The sequence below is a fragment of the Cyprinus carpio genome, chromosome B16, assembly GCF_018340385.1.
Source record: "Cyprinus carpio isolate SPL01 chromosome B16, ASM1834038v1, whole genome shotgun sequence".
In the NCBI taxonomy this organism is placed as follows: domain Eukaryota; kingdom Metazoa; phylum Chordata; class Actinopteri; order Cypriniformes; family Cyprinidae; genus Cyprinus; species Cyprinus carpio.
The window spans coordinates 15,630,878-15,651,989 of NC_056612.1; the positions used below are offsets into that span (position 1 = coordinate 15,630,878).

At 36.9% G+C, this 21,112-nt stretch overlaps 2 protein-coding genes across 3 annotated transcripts; both read left to right on the forward strand.

Annotated features, from left to right (window-relative positions):
* Positions 1-416: 416 nt before the first annotated feature.
* On the forward strand, positions 417-4,185 carry LOC109104938 (zinc-binding protein A33-like). Of its 2 annotated transcripts, XR_006156705.1 has the most exons (7): positions 417-1,448; positions 1,569-1,664; positions 1,773-2,003; positions 2,587-2,609; positions 3,155-3,273; positions 3,361-3,983; positions 4,024-4,185. XR_006156705.1 is itself a non-coding variant. In XM_019118265.2 (6 exons), the coding sequence occupies exons 1-6, from the start codon at positions 1,026-1,028 to the stop codon at positions 3,894-3,896; spliced, it is 1,428 nt and encodes a 475-aa protein (XP_018973810.2). In that variant the 5' UTR covers positions 417-1,025; the 3' UTR covers positions 3,897-4,185. The 2 variants fall into 2 exon arrangements, 1 of the variants encoding a protein (XP_018973810.2); XM_019118265.2 differs by having other exon boundaries at positions 3,361-4,185.
* A 3,181-nt stretch (positions 4,186-7,366) lies between these two features.
* On the forward strand, positions 7,367-17,980 carry epb41b (erythrocyte membrane protein band 4.1b). Its single transcript, XM_042741057.1, has 26 exons — positions 7,367-7,654; positions 7,913-8,017; positions 8,122-8,164; positions 8,264-8,339; positions 8,488-8,706; positions 8,791-8,878; positions 9,325-9,477; positions 9,638-9,735; positions 9,946-10,097; positions 10,222-10,323; positions 10,662-10,745; positions 11,035-11,655; positions 11,801-11,923; positions 12,422-12,712; positions 12,795-12,998; positions 13,092-13,358; positions 14,443-14,658; positions 14,742-15,005; positions 15,315-15,527; positions 15,612-15,848; positions 16,415-16,609; positions 16,702-16,874; positions 16,977-17,009; positions 17,094-17,150; positions 17,240-17,428; positions 17,601-17,980. Exons 1-26 carry the CDS (start codon positions 7,598-7,600, stop codon positions 17,655-17,657), a joined length of 4,317 nt encoding a protein of 1,438 aa, XP_042596991.1. The 5' UTR covers positions 7,367-7,597; the 3' UTR covers positions 17,658-17,980.
* Positions 17,981-21,112: the final 3,132 nt, after the last annotated feature.

Here is a 21,112-nt window from a genome sequence, read left to right on the forward strand (position 1 = left end):
ACGCATTTAATCATTTCATTATATATTTATTTAATATACGTATTCTGTTAAATTACTCCATGGAGAATGTGTTGCTTGCAAAGTAAAAAACTAAACAAAACAAAAAAGACTTTCCTTTAAAACTGCCGTTGCAAAAAAAATAAAAAATAATAAAATAAAATAAAAAATAACACTGAAATATAAAAAAACGAAATATTATCAGATGTATTTATTTGTTTAATGTTGTTTTCCAGATTTAATTATTTAGATATTTATGCACGAACATGTGTATGTATGTATTAGTTTATTTTTATTTTTGCAGGTTTCGTCCTCCATACCATAAAAATTAATTAATTAATTAATTAATTAAACAATTAATTAATTAATTAATTAAAAGTCCCTTTATGGGTCCTGAGGGTCAACTGTGGAGATAAGACAAACCAGTTCTGGATGAAAATGTAGACAGACTTGTTTAACTGTTTGTACTTTTATTTTATTTTCTTCCATTGCTTGATCTCGAAAGTTCTCTATCGTCCACCCTCTCACAGTGTTGCCAAGTATGTGGATTTCCCGCGATATTGTGCTATTTTTACACTGTTGCCGTGTTTTGTTTTGTTTTGTTTTTTTCATTTCCGCGGGTTGAAACGACTTCAATTACACGATATTTATCCCATGGAAAGCGAATTTTCGCAGGGGAACACCGCCAAAAACGTGTATACCGTCTATGATTTTACCCCACGGAACGCGATTTTTAACTGGAGACGCGATTGTGCTAGTTTTGATCAGCGATTTGAGGGTCTTCTTGTGAAAACCTGGCAACCCTGCTCCTACGTCACACAACGCGGAAGTTGACAGAAATAAGACGAAAACAGGTAGAACGTCTCTTCCTTAACAAATCGCTTCCTTCCTTCTTTTTAAACAACAAACTTTACTTTTTGTTTTGTTAAGCTAATGTTTTAAATCGCTCTGCGATATTTAAACGTCTTTCAAACTCTGGTGAGAAAATATTGCCGTTTAGTGAAAGTGAAAGTAACGATAGCTACAACATGGCAGAAAACAGTGACGAGGATATCACAGACAGGCCCTCTCTTCTAGAGTCAGACTTAACGTGTCCTGTGTGCAAAGACATTTTTAAGGAGCCCGTGTTGCTCTCGTGTAGCCACAGTTTCTGTCAAGAATGCCTGGAGGGCAGCTGGAAGAACCAGCCAAAACGGCAGTGCCCGATGTGCCGAAAATGCTGCGACGGAGAGACACCGATCCCCAACCGCGCACTAAAAAACACCTGCGTGTCCTATAAGAAGGAAAGGAACTGGAGAGGACAGGGAGTAGATGAGATTATCTGTGGTTTGCACCAGCGGCCCTTCCAGCTCTTCTGCATTAAAGACGAGGAACCCGTGTGCGTCGACTGCGTGACTCTTCATCCAGGACACGAGCTGGTGCCTATAGAGCAAGGAGTGCCTTTCTGCAAGGTGAGCTTTCCATATTGTGGTTTAAAAAGCAACTCACGACGTGTTACAGCTACTGAAATGAATAATGACCTTTTTATTGAAATACATAAATACACATTTCTAACGTGCAGTGTTTTGTAGGAGGAGCTTAACATGAAAATCAGAATACTGGAAAGTAAGCAGGACTCCTTCAAAAGAATGAAAAAGAGATATAAAGATACCCTCTCCTTTATTGAGGTAAGCAGTCTCTGCTGTCTCCACTTTTTGAAGGCCAAACGCATAAAATGTTGTGAAATCTTAATAATTTAGAACTAATTCTCATTCTACTTCTCCGTATTGTTGCAGAGCCAGACTAAGGATGCAGAGCAACAAATCAAAGACGAGTTTGAAAGACTCCATCAGGTCTTACGTGATGAGGAGACATCTAGAATAAATGCTTTGCATAGAGAAGAAAATGAGAAGAAGCTAATGGTGAATGAGAAGATTGAAACCATCAGTCGTGATATCATGGCTCTTGCAGAATTGATTCAGGCAGTAAAGAGGGAAATGGGAGCTGAGGATTTGACTTTCCTTCAGGTACATGTTTTTTTATAACTTTTGTATGTGTCCCTGATAATAATTAAAACTTACTCTGTGTTTACCAGTTGTAAACAGGATACACACATGCATCCAGATATTTTATGGTCAGATTAAGTGTTGTTTTCAATACGTAGATTACAGGCAGAATCCTCTAGACTAATCACTGGTGGGTCAATGATAAAAAAAAAAAGTCTTTCATGATAAGTTTAAATTCACTGTCTGAAAAATGTCAGCTCATTCTGTTGTCAAATTCCTTTCAAAATTCAGGTCAATGTTTATGCCTCACACCCCTTCCAAAAAATCATAATTAACTTTGTCAAAAATTAAAAGCATGCTTATCATATTAGATGTGTATTCCAGTCATTGTATGTATGAATTGCATTTTTAATGGGCAAGGCTGAGAAATATCTCCAACCTAGATTTAAATATGGCAAGTGTAGAAGAGGACTCGACATGAAATCGTGTCATTGAGTCTTTATATTCATACTGACTGGGTTTTCTAACGCTTTAACATAACTGATCATTAAATTAGACATGTCCCACATTCAGCTCTTATAAGTCAACTTTTCTTCTTTCACAGAATTTCCAGAAGCTAAAAAGACGGTATGTGCCTTTTTATTTTATCAAGTGTTTCTTAATTCTACTTTGCTATGAATTTCTTATTAATACCACTATAAATAAGTCATATTTACTCACACTGATGTATTTTTTGTTCTTCACATCGATTATGTTTTTAAAGTCAACATGAAGTGAAAATTCACTGTCTAGTTTCTTAATTCATCTTAAAGGGATAGTTCATCCAAAAATGAAATTAAAAAATATTTTGCCCTCATGTAAAATTTCCAATAGTGTAGATTCCTACTGAAAACTGGATTTTTTTTTTTTTTTTACGTTATTACCTCATTACAATTTCATAACTGGACCTTACAGTGAAAATGACAAGACTTCTGTCTGATGATAAATGCAGACATTTTCCAAAATCCAAACAACCAATGCATAGAACCAAGTCCCCATCCTGCATTTTTTCCGTGATTTGTTTTTTTCCATGATTTGTTTTGGGTGTACATCACAACATAGGGCAGACAAGATCTGTCATGAATTTTTTTGACTCTAATTTTGCTAAGATGGCCTCTTGATGTCTGTCACAGAACCCAGTGGACTAGTGAGGAACCAAAGAAGGTTCAAGGAGCTCTCATCAACATGGCCTTGCATGTAGGTGCTTTGGGTTACAAAGTCTGGGAGAAGATGCTGAATCATGTCACATGTTGTGAGTGCACTTTTCACCTTGTCTAAAATATATGTAAGATTAACTCTGAGATCTTTGTGGGTCACTGTAACATTGTTTTGTCTGCAGTGCCTGTAATCCTGGATCCCAACACAGTCTCGCCCTGGCTCTCCATATCTCCAGATTTTTCCAGTGTGCAACAGAGTCTGGAAAGACAGACTTTCCCAGACAACCCTGAGAGGTTTGATCCCTGTGTTTTTGTCCTTGGCTCAGAGGGTTTCTCCTCAGGGCGCCACCGTTGGGAGGTCCGTGTGGCTGACCACCCCAAATGGATCTTGGGAGTATGCAAGGAGTCAGTGGTTCGGAAGAGAAAGTTCACAGTATCAACAAAAGCTGGAGTGTGGACCATCGGTCTGAGTAAAGGAATCTACAGTGCCTTAACCATTCCACGCACTGAGCTGAGTCTCGAGAGAAGGCCTGAAACCATCAGGGTAAAGGTCAATATGGAGAAGGGAGAGTTGTCCTTCTGGGATACAGGCAACAACAAGCACCTATGTACATACAATGATAAGTTCAATGAAAAGCTGTTCCCCATCTTTGGCCCAGGCCTGCAGAGCACACCCATCACTATCTTGCCTGCTAAAGTCACCATACACAAACAATAAGTAAATATGCTTTATATCTAAACCTGGTGAGGCTGAAGAGTCTAAAACCTTCACTAAAGTTGCTACTTATTTTAAACAGAATTCAAGGAATTCAATAAAGTTGCTACTTATTTTAACAGAATTCAAGGAATTCAATAAAGTTGATACTTATTTTAAACAGAATTCAAGGAACATTTCGGAACCAGTGAATCTCAAGTCAACAGCATTTTTAGCATAATTCGCCATGTCCCTCTTTTTCTTTAAAAAAAAAAAGAAAAAAAAAACTGAATTACAGTTAGAAACTTACAATGGAACGTGAATGTGGCCAATTCATAAACATTAAAATACTCAGGCTTTTGATAGTATAGCCACAAGTCATAAACAGTGTGCATTATTAACATGATTTTAGTTTTAGAAAAAATCACTTACTAACCTTTTCTGTGTAAAGCAATATCCAGTTTTACAATTTCATCCTCATGACACAATAATGCCATAAACCCTAAACCCCCTACATGACAGTAAAATCATGATTTAAGTCAAGTCACCGTTATTTATATAGCGCTTTAAACAAAACAGATTTTGTCAAAGCAACTGAACAACATTAATTAGGAAAACAGTGTGTCAATAATGCAAAATGACAGTTAAAGGCAGTTCATCATTGAATTCATTTATGTCATCATCTCAGTTCAGTTTAAATAGTATCTGTGCAATCATTTGCAATCAAGTCAACGATATCGCTGTAAATGAAGTGTCCCCAACTAAGCAAGCCAGAGGCGACAGCAGCAAGGAACCAAAACGTCATCAGTGACAGAATGGAGAAAAAACCTTGGGAGAAACCAGGCTCAGTCGGGGGGGCTAGTTTTCCTCTGACCAGACAAAACCAGCAGTTCAATTCCAGGCTGCAGCAAAGTCACATTGTGCAGAGGACTCAACTGGATCCTGTGGTCTTGTCCCGGTGGTCATCTGAGACAAGGTCTTTACAGGGGGTCTGTATCTAGTTGTCCTGGTCTCTGCTGACATTCAAGGCTGTAGAGGTCCTTTCTAGGTGCTGATCCACCATCTGGGCTGGATACGTACTGGATCCGGGTGACTGCAGTGACCATCTGACCTGGATACAGACTGGATCTGGTGGCTATGGTGACCTCGGAATAAGAGAGCAACAGACCAATATTAGCGTAGATGCCATTATTCTAACAATGTAGCAAGTACATCGGTTGTTATGGGAAGTAACATTTAAGCAGTGTTACAGATCAAATAATAATTTTAAAAGAAGAATGAATGTATGTGCTTTAAGAAAATGATGAGCTTTGCTTTGCTACTTTTAAATCCTCCAAAAACTGGACACATTCACTTTCATTTCAAGTTCAGTAGCATAACTGTGATCCTTGAGTTTTGCTTCTTCTTTTTTTTAAGAAAACGAGGAACAAATTTAAATTATTTTTTGTGGTAATCAACATTACGCCACACATGCTGTTCGTTGTGAACGACTTACACTGAACATGGAAAATTCCTGAAAATGGGAAAGAAAGAAATTGAAATTCAAGGTGATGAAAAGCATTTGCTGATATATTATACTAAAACATATGTCAAGATTTATGTTTGTTTGTTTGTTTTTATGTTTGTGTGATTTACTGTGTCAGGATGGAGGTATTTGTCCCGTCCTCCACAGTGTGAATGGCATCTTTATTGCTGCTGAAACACTATTGCTCATTCAGCAGAGAATGTCTTTTATATTAGTCAACTTCAGCTCTTACACTTAATCCTACTACTTGTTGAACGATAGTGGTAAACGTATGAATTAAACAAGAACAACTCAATTTCAACCATTATTTATTATTTGTTTTTTTTTGTTTTTTTGTAAATAGTTAGAGATGACTGTTTTCTGTTTTTATTTTTTTATTTGCCATTTAATTGTGCCAGGTATGTTATTTACAATAATATAGTACAGCTTTTGCAATCAGCGAGTGACAGTTAAATAACCTAAATTTAATGAAACAATAACAATAAATGATCTCACTTATCAGACTCAATGTGTTTTTTCTTTTCTTTTTCTTTTTTTTGTGTCTCCAGCAGCATTTTAGTTTAATATCTTCCATGCAGTCAAAAAAGGAACACTGCATTAGTTAATAATGGAAAAATCTCTGATTTCACCAGTCTCAGCTACTGATGTCCAAATTACTGTGAAAGCGCATGTTTTGAATAAATTGTTGGAAGTGTTTAAAGTATTCCAGTATTGCGGCAAACTCAGCCTTTTCAACCATGAAACAAACTCTCATATGTGAGATATTGAAAACTAAAAGGTACTTTTCCATTTTGGCTTTAATTAACAGAGTTCATCATTGGACCCTACTTCATTTTGCAATAATCTGACAGCCGGACAGTTGCATAAACACAGCCACTTTGTTAAAACTCTTTTTAGTACAGTCTTGATAACTAGTCTGACCAACTAGCAGTTAGCCAAGGGATAATCAGTTTTTACTTTTCTGATTCAAATTAACCCAGTCTATATTTTTAGGTAACCATCTTTAAAATGTTGTGACCAGTCTTTACAATTTATGCAACCGCCACTGGTCTCAAATGACTTTTAGGCTGTACATGTGTAAAAGTATGACGGTTACAGTGTAATCTATCTGAGGTTCTCATGCTTTCCTCTGCACTGAGAGAGATAACAGACAGAGGACTGTTCTGGGATTCATTTGCCCAAGATACACACATTTATATAGTAATATCATAATGCACTTATATAACATGTTAAATAGAAAGGCAACCTCCCCACGACCTTACATACAGGTTTAGAGGATGGATAAACAGATGGAAAGGCTTGCTTAGTCCCATATGTTGATGTGCCTCATATCAGTGCATATGTGGTTGGAATATTTTTGTCATTGGAGAATGTAGATTTTCACTTTGAAGTTAGCAACTGAATAATAAAACAGTTGTTCGCAATGCTATTGGAGGGGACAGGGGTTCGAAACAGTGTTGAAAATGTTTTCAGTTTTGTTTAAGATTCTGGGTCTGGTTTCTTCTGCACAGTTCTCAATAATGTCATGGGAATTTGTGGTGATCCTCCACCCTTGTCACAGATGGCTTGTGAGATATATATATATATATATATATAAACCAAGGATTTTTAAAAGGTCACTTCAAGCCCTGCATATCATATGGCATATAAACAGTATTGCCATGCGCATATTTCGTCATAAGATGTTGCGTGAGGAAAGAGTCACATGAAGGTTTTTGCTACCGCACCCATTCTTATCAGTTTATCTCAGTCAGAAAGAGCGGGAAACATCACATTAAATACTGAAAATAATCAATTTATACTGAAGTGATTCCTCCTTGCTGTCTCTTTCTCCAGTCATGATGGACAAATAAATTCATGTTCATCATGTGATGACTGACCCCCTCACTCATAACTGTAAACAGCCTTGTGCGTGTATTTATATGTGTTTGTCTCAGGGTGGGTCATATCTTTCTAAAACACTCCTAGCACTATCACAAAACTGGACAGTGCAGGAGGGCAGGGCGTCTTACGATGCCTCATACAGACGTGTGCTGCTACAGTATAGGAACGCAGAAACAGAAATGTGAACTAAAGTGAGTTCTGAAGAGAATTGAACTTTTGTAGCTTATTCCCTGATATCTAAAGTGGAGAAAGGGACAAAGCCAACTGAATTCCACCACCAGAGGAATAAATAGAAGAGAAGAGAAAAGCTTGAGACATGTTGCTGTGCCGAGTGAATTTCCTGGACGACACCTACTTAGTGTGGGAGCTGGAGGTACCTGAGCAAAGACCTCTCTGTATAATGACATTAGAATAATATATCTTATAATATCCTAATATAATATCTTATAGTAATAATGATTAAGCTTCTTTTTTTACTCAACTGGCAAATAGTTCTTTATTCAAGTAGAAATCTATCATAATTAATGAGATTTATGCTTACAAGAAGAAGAAAACTAAATAAATAAATTAATATATATGTTAATATTTTAATATATATTAATATTAATTGAAAACTCTCTTTCTTCCACAGAGAAATGCACTGGGACAGGATCTCTTCAATAAAGTTTGTGAACACCTGGACCTGTTGGAGAAGGATTATTATGGTCTGGTCATGTGGGATTCTCCTAGTACCAGGGTATATATTTTTTATCAGCCTGACATATGATTCTATTATATTCAATATTTGATAAGTAAAAGCTTATTCTTTTAAGTGTAATCATTCTGGGTTTATTAATTCAGGTATGGCTGGACTGTGCTAAAGAGATCCGAAAACAGATAAAAAGTATGTGGTTTTTTTACATATACTTTATTAATGGTCTGTGAAGATTCTTGCATTTTGATCTCTGCATCTGTTCCCTATTTGTTGGTTTTGTTGGTTCAGGTCCAGAAACTGAATTCTTTTTTAACATCAAGTTTTATCCGCCTGATCCCTCCATTCTAGCTGAAGACATCACAAGGTACAATAAGACACACACCATCCAGATATCCTGAACTGTTTCCTCACACTTTTGCATTTCACACTCAAGTTCCGTCTCTGTTCTGTATGTTTGTGCATGTTTTTCTTTCTGTGTTGACTGAACAGACTGTTCTGTGTAATTCTCTCAGATATTTCCTGTGTCTTCAGCTGAGGAAAGACATTCTGATTGGTCGACTGCCCTGTCCATCAGACATCCTAGCTCTGTTGGGTTCATACACAGTTCAGTCAACACTTGGTGATTATGACCCAAATCTCCACCAGAACAACTATGTCAGCGAAATTGTTCTTGCACCCAATCAGAGTGAAGAGTTGGAGGAGAGAATAATGGAGCTGCATTCCACGTACAGGTATCCTATACCAACAATCAAACTCACATGTCCTCTAACACATACACAACAGCACACATTTATATAATTTCTGTTATTACCCAGATTCATGATTCCTGCCCAGGCAGAAATACTTTTCCTTGAGAACGCCATGCAGCTCCCCATGTATGGAGTAGACCTGCATCCTGCCAAAGTAATTTTATTTAGTGAACTCAACTTGAAAAGTCAACTTGGAAAGTGTTCATAGTAGATCATCTCAAAAATGAAAACTCTGGCATCATTTGTTCACCTTTGTGTCATTTTTAGCCCATTTAACTTTATAGAAAATAAGTTATTTTAAAGGATGTTTTGTTCATACAATTAAAGTCAATGGGATCCAAAACAACATTAGACTTTTTTTTCTATACACTTACAACTTTCTGTCTTCTGCAGAACAGAAAATTAATTTTTAAGAACGTCTTTTGGACCTCATTGACTTTCAATGTATGAACAAAAATATGCTTCTGAACATCTTATTTTGTGTTTTGAGGTGAGATAATGTCATGTGGGCTTGAAACAATATAAAGGTAAATAAACGATGACAATTTTCATTTTTGGGTGTACGTCTTTAATATAATGTAATGTTTGATATGTTCATAGGATGTCAGTGGTGCAGATGTGATGCTCGGCGTTTGCTCTGAAGGACTAATGGTATATGAGGATGAGATTAAAACAAACAGTTTCCTCTGGCCCAGAGTTCTTAAAACCTCCCACAAACGCAGCACCTTTCTTCTGAAGATTCGCCCTTCTGAGGTATTCATGCACATTCATTTTATTCTCCATAACCCATTTCTTTATTTTCTACATATATTAGTGTTGGATCATGCATTCCTTTACTCATTTGGTGTAGTGACAAACTCAGGAGTTTTCTCGGGTTTATATGGGTTACATTTTTCCATGTGACCTGATTTAGGAGGATGATTTTGAGGGTATCATCAGCTTCAGTTTGGCCAGCTACCGAGCCTGCAAACAACTGTGGAAATGCTGTGTGGAGCATCATAGTTTCTTCAGGTACGTCCATGTATATGTATTACAAAACCAAGGCTTAACAAGGTGCAGCTTTTTTGTATCCATATGACCATTAGAAACACAAGGGGGCGCTCCAGTGAAATATATGCAAATACAGTATTCGAAAGAATTGCACATAGTATAAAACATGCTCAGAAACATGACTTGGTAAATTTCAAGTCATAAGACCATACCTCTGAATGTGCTTCTCAGGAATAGACTTCAAGACACAAAAACAAAAAGGCTCCTGACCTTGGGTTCAAGGTTCCGTTACCAAGGGCGCACTCAGTCTGAGTGTCTGGAAGCCAGTGGCAACATCACCCGGGCTCCTCCACAATTCACACGTTTTATCATCAAGAGAAAAGGCATCTATCTATCTATCTATCTATCTATCTATCTATCTATCTATCTATCTATCTATCTGATTAAATAATTAAATGCAAGTAGTTGTTTTAGTTGGACAAATGTAAATGATATATCTATTTTCAGGAAATGAAGAAATTCTTGATATTTTAAAACAACCAGTTCGAACAGAGTTGGATGACTGGTTCCTGGTCTATGGTCCAGATAAATGGCGCATTTCTACATCAGGTGAGGCATATTAAAATCATTAAAATAGTCATTAAAATAATAATCTAAACGGAAAAAAAAACTGACTGCCTTATAAATATTGGTCATTTTTTATGAGCAGAGTATAGTAAATAAATAGGCAGAATTTTTGATTTGCTCTATCCATTTGACAACAAATACCTCTGATCTCATGTCAAACACATACTTTAATTTATTTTCATTAATAATTCATGTTTTCAAACATACACAGAGTCATTAGCATTATACAATTTTTGGTCTTGTCTTTTCCCTTCTCTTTCTTTTTGAAAATATTACAAATATACATATATATTGTGTTGAACTGTAAACATCCTGTACAGATGATGTCATGCTAGAAAGTGAGAAGTTGCAGGAGTGGAAGCATCAGCCAGACGACTGGTTTGTTCTCCTTGACGGCAGCCCATGTAAGTCTTTTTAACGCTACCAAAAGACCACTGTGTACATTATAGAAGGGCACTGACTCTGATTATAGAGTTACTTCACCACATACCAAAAAGTCAAGCCACCACTGATAAATTAGTTGACATAAGGATAAAAAGGCAAGCTGGGCTGAAATTTTCCAAAACATTCCTGAAGAAATGTCCAAGTCCCACTGGACTGATGTGCATAAATAAATATTTTAGTTTCCATTAAAACTTGACATTCCCTCAAGGAAAGAGCTGTAATTGGTGATTTTGGTTGATTTTGTTCCAGTTTTACTATTGGGCGTCCAGCAGCTCCTTCAGACTGAAGAACAGAGAGAAGATGTGGAAGTTGTGGAGGGGTCAGAGGAGAGGCTCACAGATAAGCTGGTAATAAAAAAATCATATAATGTTCAGGTTGTCCAGGAGGGGTCTGACATTATTGAGAAAGAACTTCCTGATTTTGAATTCAAACAGGAAATCATGAAACCTCTAAAGGAGACACTAAAGGAAGAAGAACTAGAAGTCAATGGAGAAAGAATACAAAGGATAGTAATCACTAAACAGTGGACACAGGAGTTCAACTCTTTGGTGGAATCACAAGAAGATGTAGACAAAAAGATAGAGAGGGTGGAGATGGTGGAAAGACGTGTAATAGTCACTGAAAATAAGACAATGGGATCTGAGGACACTTTGGAGAGATTGGAAATCATGGAACAGAGACTAGAAGAGGTGGACACTATCAAGCAAAAGCTAGTTGAGGTGGAAGAGCTGAGGTTTGGATTACAGGAAGTGGAAAGTTTGGAACAAAGGTTGCAGCAAGTTGAGAAGGAGGAGCTTCAACGAGAGGAGAAAGATGATTGGTACATTTTGCTAGATCGCAGGCCACTGATGCTCACTTCTACCCCCACAGGTATGTCATGTGATCAACTGTGCATCTGTCACCAGAAATTGCGTTCATTGCTTTTCATTAAATGCTTGAAATGCTTTCAATTTCAAAGTTAATTGAAATGCCTCAGGTGAAAACTGAGAATGTCATACATCACATTTTTTTTCAGGAGGAGTTCAAGAAGAGTTGCAACAAATAGTGTATATTACCCAACCAATGAAGAGAGATGACGATTGGTACATTCTGTTTGATGTGCTTCCAAAAACCATGGAAATATCAGAAACCCTTCCAGGTATCTATGAAAAACTTTGACGTTTTATTGCACAGCTTTTTTGAAATACCTTATTCTGGTTGTTTTTTTGCACCAGCTAGTGGTCAGATATATTATATTTACCATCGTCCAACTAAAATAACTACTTTCATGTATCTCTTATCACACTGTGGACTCCTGTTCGCACAAAGAAAGATAACTTTTTTAGAAATCTTTTTCAAAACCGCTATATCGTTATATCTTTTCTAAGTGAAGAAGAAAATGATTGATTGATTTTAATGAAAAAGCTCATTTATATTTTACAAAATGAATAATTAATTTTAAAGATAACGTTGAATTTAATATTTCATGTCCATTTGGTGACTGTCTACATTATTCCTTATATATAAGTTGCATCTGTTTTCCTTTGAGTAGCTAAGCAAATGTGTTCTTCCTGACCGCTCTTTATAACACTAGAAACATGCAGAAATAGGATTTTAAAATAGCCTACATCTCACTAAAATGGGTTTCTGTAACCAGATGTGAGCAGATACACTCCTGAAGAAGATCAGGGTGAAGAAGAGAAGAGAGAGGTAGAAAGAAAAATACAGCAAGAGTTGGTGACACCTGAGAAGACAAAAACACAGACAAGAGAGGAGGTTATTCAGAGCGGAGTGAAAACAGAGGAGGTCCAGAAAGAACAAGAGGAGCAGGTGACAGTGGATTATAGGAGACTACAGCCATTTGTTCTTGAGCAGAGAGCAGCAGAGCCTCAAACAGACAAAGAAGATGACTGGTTTGTTGTTTTGGATGGTTCTCCTAAAAGATCAGGTACACACACTCACACACAACCATAATCACACGCTCATGTAAAACAAATTAGTATATGCATGATGGATTGTGTTTGTTTCAGTGCCTTCTGTTGAGCTGTATGAGGAGACCAGAGAGGAGGTGATCCAGGGAAGAGTGAGAACAGAGCAAATAAAACAACAGAAGCAGGTGACAGTGGATTATGGGAGACCACAGACAGTTATTCTGGAGCAGAAGACAACACAACCTCAAAGAGACGTGGAGGATGACTGGTCCATCATTTCTGACGTTTCTCCTAAAGAATCAGGTATAAACACTTACACACAACCACAGTCAAGAACACACACACAAACATAAACACACATATCTTAACATGCATCATGGGTTTGATTTGTTGCAGAGTCCTTGATGTATCCACAGCTGCGAGCTCCAGCTGTTGAGGTGTATGAGGAGACCAGAGAGGAAGTGATTCAGAGCAGAGTGAGAACAGAGGAGCAAGTGATTGAGGTGATGACCGTGAGCGCTACAGAACAAATAATAGTACCAGAGAAGAAGAGGACAAGCATCATACAAGCCCCACAGTTTCCAGTCGTGCCCAGAGACATTGATGACGACTGGTTTCAGCTTTTTGACAAAGTGCCACATGAGCAGAAGAGTTTCCCATCAGGTGAAGTACTTTTTGCTGCAAACATAATTACACTCAAATTTTGCCAGTACTTCTTTTCATATTTGTGTTATAGATTAATTATTAGAGTGCTAAGTCACCCAAAATTTCTGGAATCAGTTATTTTTCCTTGTGCCACTGCATGATATATATTTTTGTAAACCTATATGATTTTCTTTTCTATACATGTAACAAAGACGTTATTACGCCGAATGCCCAAACTTTTTTGTAAACAAACATGAAGAGTAACTGTGGCATTCCATATCCAAAACACTGTTATTAATGTTAAAGGGATACTCCACCCCAAAATGAAAATTTTGTCATTAATCACTTACCCCCATGTCGTTCCAAACCCGTAAAAGCTCAGTTCGTGTTCGGAACACAATTTACAATATTTTGGATGAAAACCGGGAGGCCTGTGACTGTCCCATAGACTGCCAAGTAAATAACAGTGTCAAGGTCCATAAAAGGTATGAAATTCGTCATCAGAATAGTCCATCTGCCATCAGACGTGCAATCTGGGTTATATGAAGCAACAGGAACACTTTTTGTAAGCAAAGAAAACAAAAATAATGACTTTATTCAAGAATTCCTTAGTCAACAGTCTCCTCTGTGTCTCTCCATGTCACCATCTGCTGCATATTCTCTTCTTTGTCATCCGCGCCACATGGATGCACTGTTTTCTTTCAAATCAAAGCTAAATACACGTAGAAACAGCACATCCTTGTGGCGGGGCTGATACAGACGAGATAACACAGCATACGGTGATATGGAGAGACTCAGAAGAGACTGTTGACAAAGGAATTGTTGAATAAAGTCGTTATTTTTGTGTTCTTCGCTGATTAATGACAAAATTTTCATTTTGGGGTGGAGTATCCCTTTAAGTATGGGAAGTTATGAATGTTTAGGATAAGAAGACTAATCTTTAAGTAACATGATAGGGATGAGCAGATGTTGTAAGTGCAAGTTAAATTATATGTGAGAAATAAAGAAGAAAGTTAATGGATTTTTGCTCTAATGACTTTTACAACTCAAGATTGTTGCTGTGGTGATTTTCATTGATGATGTGTAATTCCTGTCACTCCAGAAATTCATGTTGAGTCTGTGCCTCCTTTGGAGGCTGAAGAAAAGAGAGCTGTGGAGAGAAGGAGAAAAGAGGAGGAGCAGATAAAACAACAGGAGCAGGTGACAGTGGTTTATAGAAGGACAGAGCCCATTATTCTGGAGCAGAAAGCAGCAGAGCCTCAAAGAGACGTGGAGGACGACTGGTTCCTCATTTTTGATGTCTCTCCTAAAGAATCAGGTGCAAACACTCACACACAAGCACAAATGCACATATGTAAAAGCATAAATCAAAATATTCATCATACATTGTGTTTGTTTCAGTGCCTTCATCTCCACTACTGCGAGCTCCAGCTGTTGAGCTGTATGAGGAGACCAGAGAGGAAGTGATTCAGAGCAGAGTGAGAACAGAGGAGCAAGTGATTGAGGGGATGACCGTGAGCGCTACAGAACAAATAATAGTACCAGAGAAGAAGAGGACAAGTATCATACAAGCCCCACAGATTCCAGTCGTGCCCAGAGACATTGATGACGACTGGTTTCAGCTTTTTGACAAAGTGCCACATGAGCAGAAGAGTTTCCCATCAGGTACAGAAACACACATGCCTAAACACTATCACAAACATACAGCAACAAAAATACAAATAAAACCACTTACTAAAACATTTTAACATATAGCATTGTATACCATAATATTTAACAAAGAATGTTAAAACAAATATGATACCTAATGTGTTAAAATTCACATATACAACTTTATTGTAAACTGTATAATTAAGATAATGTTTTTACTCAAGATCATTAATACATGCTTCTCACAAATGCAAGTTTTCAATTTTTTTAAATAAATTTAGGGTACAAATAATTTCACAAGCTTCTCATGATGCAAACTTTCAGATGTCAGAGGCAGAGATATCGAGGTCCGTGAACCCATCGAAGACCAGAGAGTTCAGAGAGTGGTGGAGGAGCAGATGAGAGAGAAGAGACTGATCACTGAAGAAAAGAGAGTGATCATTGATGAACGCAGAGAGAGAGCTGATGTTGTGATTCCTGTCAGGGTTCGGGAAGTTGATGAGGACTGGATTGAGCTTTTGGATACAGCACCTCCAGGTGATTACAAGAGCTGCATGTCTGATTTGCTTCAGGTGAAAGACATATTATAATTAGTGAAACCTTTATACTTTTGATCTACAGTTTCAGTGGCTACTGAGGAGCGCAGGATAAAAGAACAGGAAGACAGAAGAGTGAGACAGCAGCAGATGAGAGTGAGAGAGGAGGAGGAGGAGAGACTAAGAGAACAAGAGAAGCGAAAACAGGAGCTGGAATTAAGAAGAGCTCAAGCAGCTGTTACTGCGAAGACAGAAGCACAGCCTCAGATTGAAAAAGATGACGACTGGTTCATTCTTTTTGATGTTTCACCAAAAGAAACAGGTACAAACACATTTATATATTTTTAAATATACTGTACACTACTGTTCAAATGTTTGGGGTCAGTAAGATTTCTTATGCTCACTAAGGTCAAACATACAGTAAAAACAGTAATATTGTGGAATACTACAATTACGCTCTTTTTTTTACTATTTTAATATAATTTTAAAATGTCATTACAACCATTACTCCAGTCTTTAGTGTCAAATAATCCTTGAGAAATCATTGTAATATACTAATTTGATGCTCAGAAAACATTTATTATTATTATCAATGTTGAAAAAATTTGCTTAATATTCTTGTGGGAAAAGAATGTAAAATTGTAACAATGTAAAAGTCTTTTGCCATTTTTGATCAACTTAGTGAGTCCTTGCTGAATAATATAATTACTTTTTTCATTAAAAAAAAAAATCTTACTAAACCCCAAATATTTTATATATTAAAAATTTTAGTCAAGTAGTTTTTTTTTTTGTAAATATACAAAGTAACAACGTATAAATGGGATAGATTACATGATCACACAACTGGCAGTCTTTGTCAACAAATTCTAATCTCTACTCTCTTTAAAGTTGTTGCAGATGTCCTTAAAGTGGACAGGAGTGCTGAGGAAGAGAAGTGGAGAAGGGAAGAAGAGAGGAGGAAGCAGATAAAAATAGAGGAAAGAACAAAAACACCATCTGTACCAGAGAAAAAACCAGTGCAACTGAAGACAGAAGCGGAGGACGACTGGTTCAGACTTATGGGCGTCTCCCCTAAAGATTACGGTATGAATCACAAAAGCGTCAGAAATTGATATTCTCTAATGTCAGTCCATCTGTTACCATGTCTTCCTGAACATTTCTTCCTCTGTCTCTAGTTCCCACTTCTCGACCCACACCTGTAATTTCCCCAGTGGCTCCGCCCAAACCCCGCCCACAGATCCCAGCTGACCAACCACTCACTTCCACTCCGACCGCAAAACCTGTGTCCATTACGAAAACCTATCAGGAGAGGACTAAAGACCTATGGAACATCACACTGGAGTCTGAGGTTACAAACACACACATACTGTACAAACTGCACACACACATAAAGAGAAGTATGTCAAAGTTCCATCTTTCAATCCTCTAAAATCATCTTTCTCTATATTAGCAATCTGCAACTGAGTCGGTGCTCATGAGGAAGGTGAGATACTCATCCGTTTCTATCATTTTTGTCATGTTCCTTCTTATCCAAAGCATATTAATCCACAGTCTTGTGTTTTTGTAGTCAAGGAGAAGTGAAGGAGAGAGCATCTATATTCGTCACAGCCTTCTGATGCTGGAGGTGTGTGAAATGTATATCGGTTCTTGTGCTAAGAATTTAAGAAGGCTTGTCTAGTCTAATCAGTCCTTCTAATATATGCTCTTTTTTAGGATTTTGATGTGTCCCATGAGATGATTTTGAAGCACTATGCCAGCATTTTGGAACTTAAGCGTGACTTTATGGAGGTCAAGCAAGATTTCGGACCCACTGAATGGGACAGACGTCTCTCATCATACTCACCTTCTGCCAAAGCTCAGTTCCCGCATGCCAATGAAGAGATACTCATGGGAATGGGCTTAGTAAGTTACATACAATAACAAACAATCTACATCAGTGGTTCTCAACCAGGGGGCCCCAATAAGTATTCCATTTGTCTTACAGTATCTTCAGTATTATTATTCCAAGGAATGTGTTTAAACTAAAGAAAAAGAGTCTGTAAACCCGTTTTGACTGTAAAATCTTCTCTTGCAGATTGATGAAGATGGAAAAACAGTCTTGTTTCGTTCTCAAGAGATAATATATGTGTGAATTCTAACAGCTTAAATTTATGATTTCTATGCACTTACATATAATCACTGATAAAAGATTAAATGCTTTGCATGTTTTATACAGTAGAATATAATTGTTTTGCATTTTTCTTATGTTTGTTCAATCTAATTTAACATTGTTGATAGTAGACGTTTTCCTTAATCATGTCCACAACAGTATATCAAAAGCATCACTTAATTTGTGTAGACCTTCAGACTTAAAATCTAAAATGTCATCTCAGGCTTACATTTGGTTTATTTTAACTGCTTACACCAATTCAGTTATATTTAAAAGGAATAAAAGCTGTCATATGCACTGCCAAATTTGAGGTGTGTTTATTTTGAGAATCTCTGGAAATAATTCCTATTTTAAAAAAATTCACTAATTTATCTTGGTTTCAGAATTATTATTATTATTTTTTTTATAGATATTTATCTGTAAAACAAGACAAAATTTCTAATAAGGAAAAAATGTAATTACAACTTTCATCAGCAGGGGCTCACTAGACCAGTCAAACCCTCATAACTTAGTGTATAGTGAACTGTTAAAGCAAATTTAATCCACATTACTAAACTCTTTTGCTGGGTATCAGACAGCTGTACTGTTCTGCAGCAATAGCATAGTTCAGGATTAACCCAAACTAATCAAAATAGAGGATTACTTGCTACTGTATGACTGCATGTGACTGACACCACTTTGTGCTGTGACTGCTTGAAGCTTGTCTTTCAGTCTCTAAGAATTTAAACATGTTTGATGCAGAACAGTTAAGACAGGGGAAGGAGAAGCTGAATGCATGCACATGTGTCTATTTATGTGTGTCTCACAGGTGGCCGCCTTTCATTTTTGCTCTGACATTTCTGTGAACTATAAAGACCAGCACTACAAACACAATGACACATAGCACAGTGGGTGGCACCACATGAAAAAATAGGATCATATATAATTGATTACTTAATATTCACATGAACAAAAATCTACAAAGCCTTATGTAACTCTCACAAGTCAGTTAACAATCCATTATTCAAACAAAACAAAGCAATTTCATATATTCAAAACCTTAAAAAAACTATTCTCTATTTATTTATTCATCCACTTACATGGAAATCAACTATTTCTCTCAGAAAACCCTAAGCTAAGGGTTGACCTAAATGATTAAGCTAAATGGGAGTTCTGTATACTGTGATGTAATAAAAAAAGACTGTGTACAGCAATATGACAACATAAAAATGACTCTTATGAGTCCATTTTTTTTGGTGAATCAAAACTTACAGCATGACCAGTGAAGCTGATTCATGCAAATGAGTGGGTTTAAAAAGATTCGCTTGAATCCATCTGAAACACTATATAATCACAGCACTAGCAAAGAAAGAACTGTAAGCAAATTGGACATTATAATGAAAATACACCCAAATGAGTCGACTCATATAGAGAAATCTGTTCTATACTCAATCCTAACATCTATTATAATATATTAACTGTGTGAACCTTAGTGTGGACTACCGATCCTTTGGCTCTTCTTTGCTCAATATCATTAGAGATGAATCTGCAAGATTCACTTGTGTTAGCTCCACATTTGCTATATTTTCCACTCCCATCTTGTTCCGGTATGTCCGATCAGGGAGAGGTGGAGGCACTGGGTCTGAGGAGCCAATCACACAGTCATTGACTTTAATGACAGGCAAGGCCAATCTTTCCATGTTTCTGCAATCTCGGAGGGGTGATCCGGTTTCCAAGTTTACTTGACTGGAGCTACATGAGCCAGAGGATGGTGAAGAACACTTTAGGGTGGGAATTCCGGCCCCTTCATCTAAGCAATGGATGTTGAGTTCAGACAAGTCCAATGTATGCATGTTGGTGTTCGTTTCTGTTTGTGAGAACCGTTTTGAATGATTGTTTCTAAGAGTTTGTACCAGTGGTAGGATCTCCTGGTTGTCTTCATGTTGGTCTCGCTTGTGACGTTGTTCTCGGTCACGATTTTCATAGAGAATTGTGTTGGCACAAATAAAAATAAAAAGCCCCACCCCCATAATGACAGGACCAATCAGCTTCAGTTTTTCTGAAAAGGTGCGTCCAGCTGAAACACGATGTGGTGTTTGTCGGTGGGGTTGATTATTCCAATACCCCCCCACAGCGACGCCGATTCCTACTATCAGCAAAACACCCGCAAACAACAAACAAGCCCCTGGTGCAGATCGCAAACGCAGTCCACCAATCACAGGCCCTGTATCTGGCCTTAAGGGCGGAGTCTCCAACTCTGGGGCAGTTATAGAGACTTTTTCTGTGGGAGCATTTGTCTCAGACATTCTCCTAAAAAAAGCAAAAAATAGGCTAATGAACTTCAAATACTCAGTAAAATAAGCCTGAAAAGGTACAAAATACTTAAGGATGATAGAAACTGTAGTTGGTTAAAAAGTATAAGCAGTGGTTGGGTTATTCTCACATAACCCAATTCCTATCCATACTTGTTCCAACTATAATTTCATTTTATTTGATAAATGTATTATTTAAAAATATATATAAAATTGTTCTATATAAATATAAAAATAATATTTTATAGAACCTTTATCATACATATAGTCGTTTTAAATGATAATACTGAGAGTTTTTGAAAGCATGCATCATTACAATAATCCTAGTTTCTCAGAAACATTTATTTGTGGGCAAGACAACTAATCCATGACAATCCTTGTATAATCCTTTTTTTTATGTTCTTTGTACTTCCAGTTTCTTCCAAATGCTGTCTGATATTTCATCTCTGCTCAATAAGGCAGTATGTCTACTTTTGTCTTAACTCGTTTTAGCTGCTTTCTTATTTTAACTTTTGTATATAAAAAACACAACTGCAATTAACAATGGGTTTTTTTCATCCTACAATAAACATTTCCTCCCTTGTTCTTGACACATCATGTATTAAAATCATGGGTAGCATTTTTTTTTTTTTTTTTTTGTAGAAAATAGATATCAGGATGTAGAATTGCTGTAACCAATTTCTTAAAAAGATACAATTTATTATTATTTACAGTGTCCAAGAGAACTTCAGAAAACACATGCAAATAGAAAAAGCACCAGCAAATTAAGAAAACATCTTCATCAGTTTGACAGCACATGTAATGCAAATACTCACAACATAACCAAATACAAAACACACTGCAAATCCTCACAACACAAATAAAGAAACGCGCTCCAAATACTCACAACCCAACCAAATATACAGAAAGGCGCAAGTAGCCCAAACCACAACAAAATTACCTCAACAAAATTAAAATTAACTATGTTTTTTATTTATATTTGCAGCGCATTTCTTTATTTGTTTGAGTTGTGAGCATTTGCAGCGCATGTGTTGCCAAATTGATGAATATGCAGGTGTTATTTACATGTGTTTTTTCATTTGCAGCACGTTGAGCTCTCTCGGCTATTGTAATTATTATTATTTTTAACTACCAGTGCTTCTAGTC

Excerpts from the sequence above, each read along its gene's own strand:
- epb41b (XM_042741057.1), top strand. The coding sequence starts at position 7,598 with ATGTTGCTGTGCCGAGTGAATTTCCTGGACGACACCTACTTAGTGTGG. Across the intron at positions 8,340-8,487 it reads CTAGCTGAAGACATCACAAG|ATATTTCCTGTGTCTTCAGC; the intron begins GTACAATAAGAC and ends TAATTCTCTCAG. Across the intron at positions 11,924-12,421 it reads AATATCAGAAACCCTTCCAG|ATGTGAGCAGATACACTCCT; the intron begins GTATCTATGAAA and ends TTCTGTAACCAG.
- LOC109104938 (XM_019118265.2), top strand. The coding sequence starts at position 1,026 with ATGGCAGAAAACAGTGACGAGGATATCACAGACAGGCCCTCTCTTCTA. Across the intron at positions 1,449-1,568 it reads AAGGAGTGCCTTTCTGCAAG|GAGGAGCTTAACATGAAAAT; the intron begins GTGAGCTTTCCA and ends AGTGTTTTGTAG. Across the intron at positions 2,610-3,154 it reads TTCCAGAAGCTAAAAAGACG|AACCCAGTGGACTAGTGAGG; the intron begins GTATGTGCCTTT and ends TGTCTGTCACAG.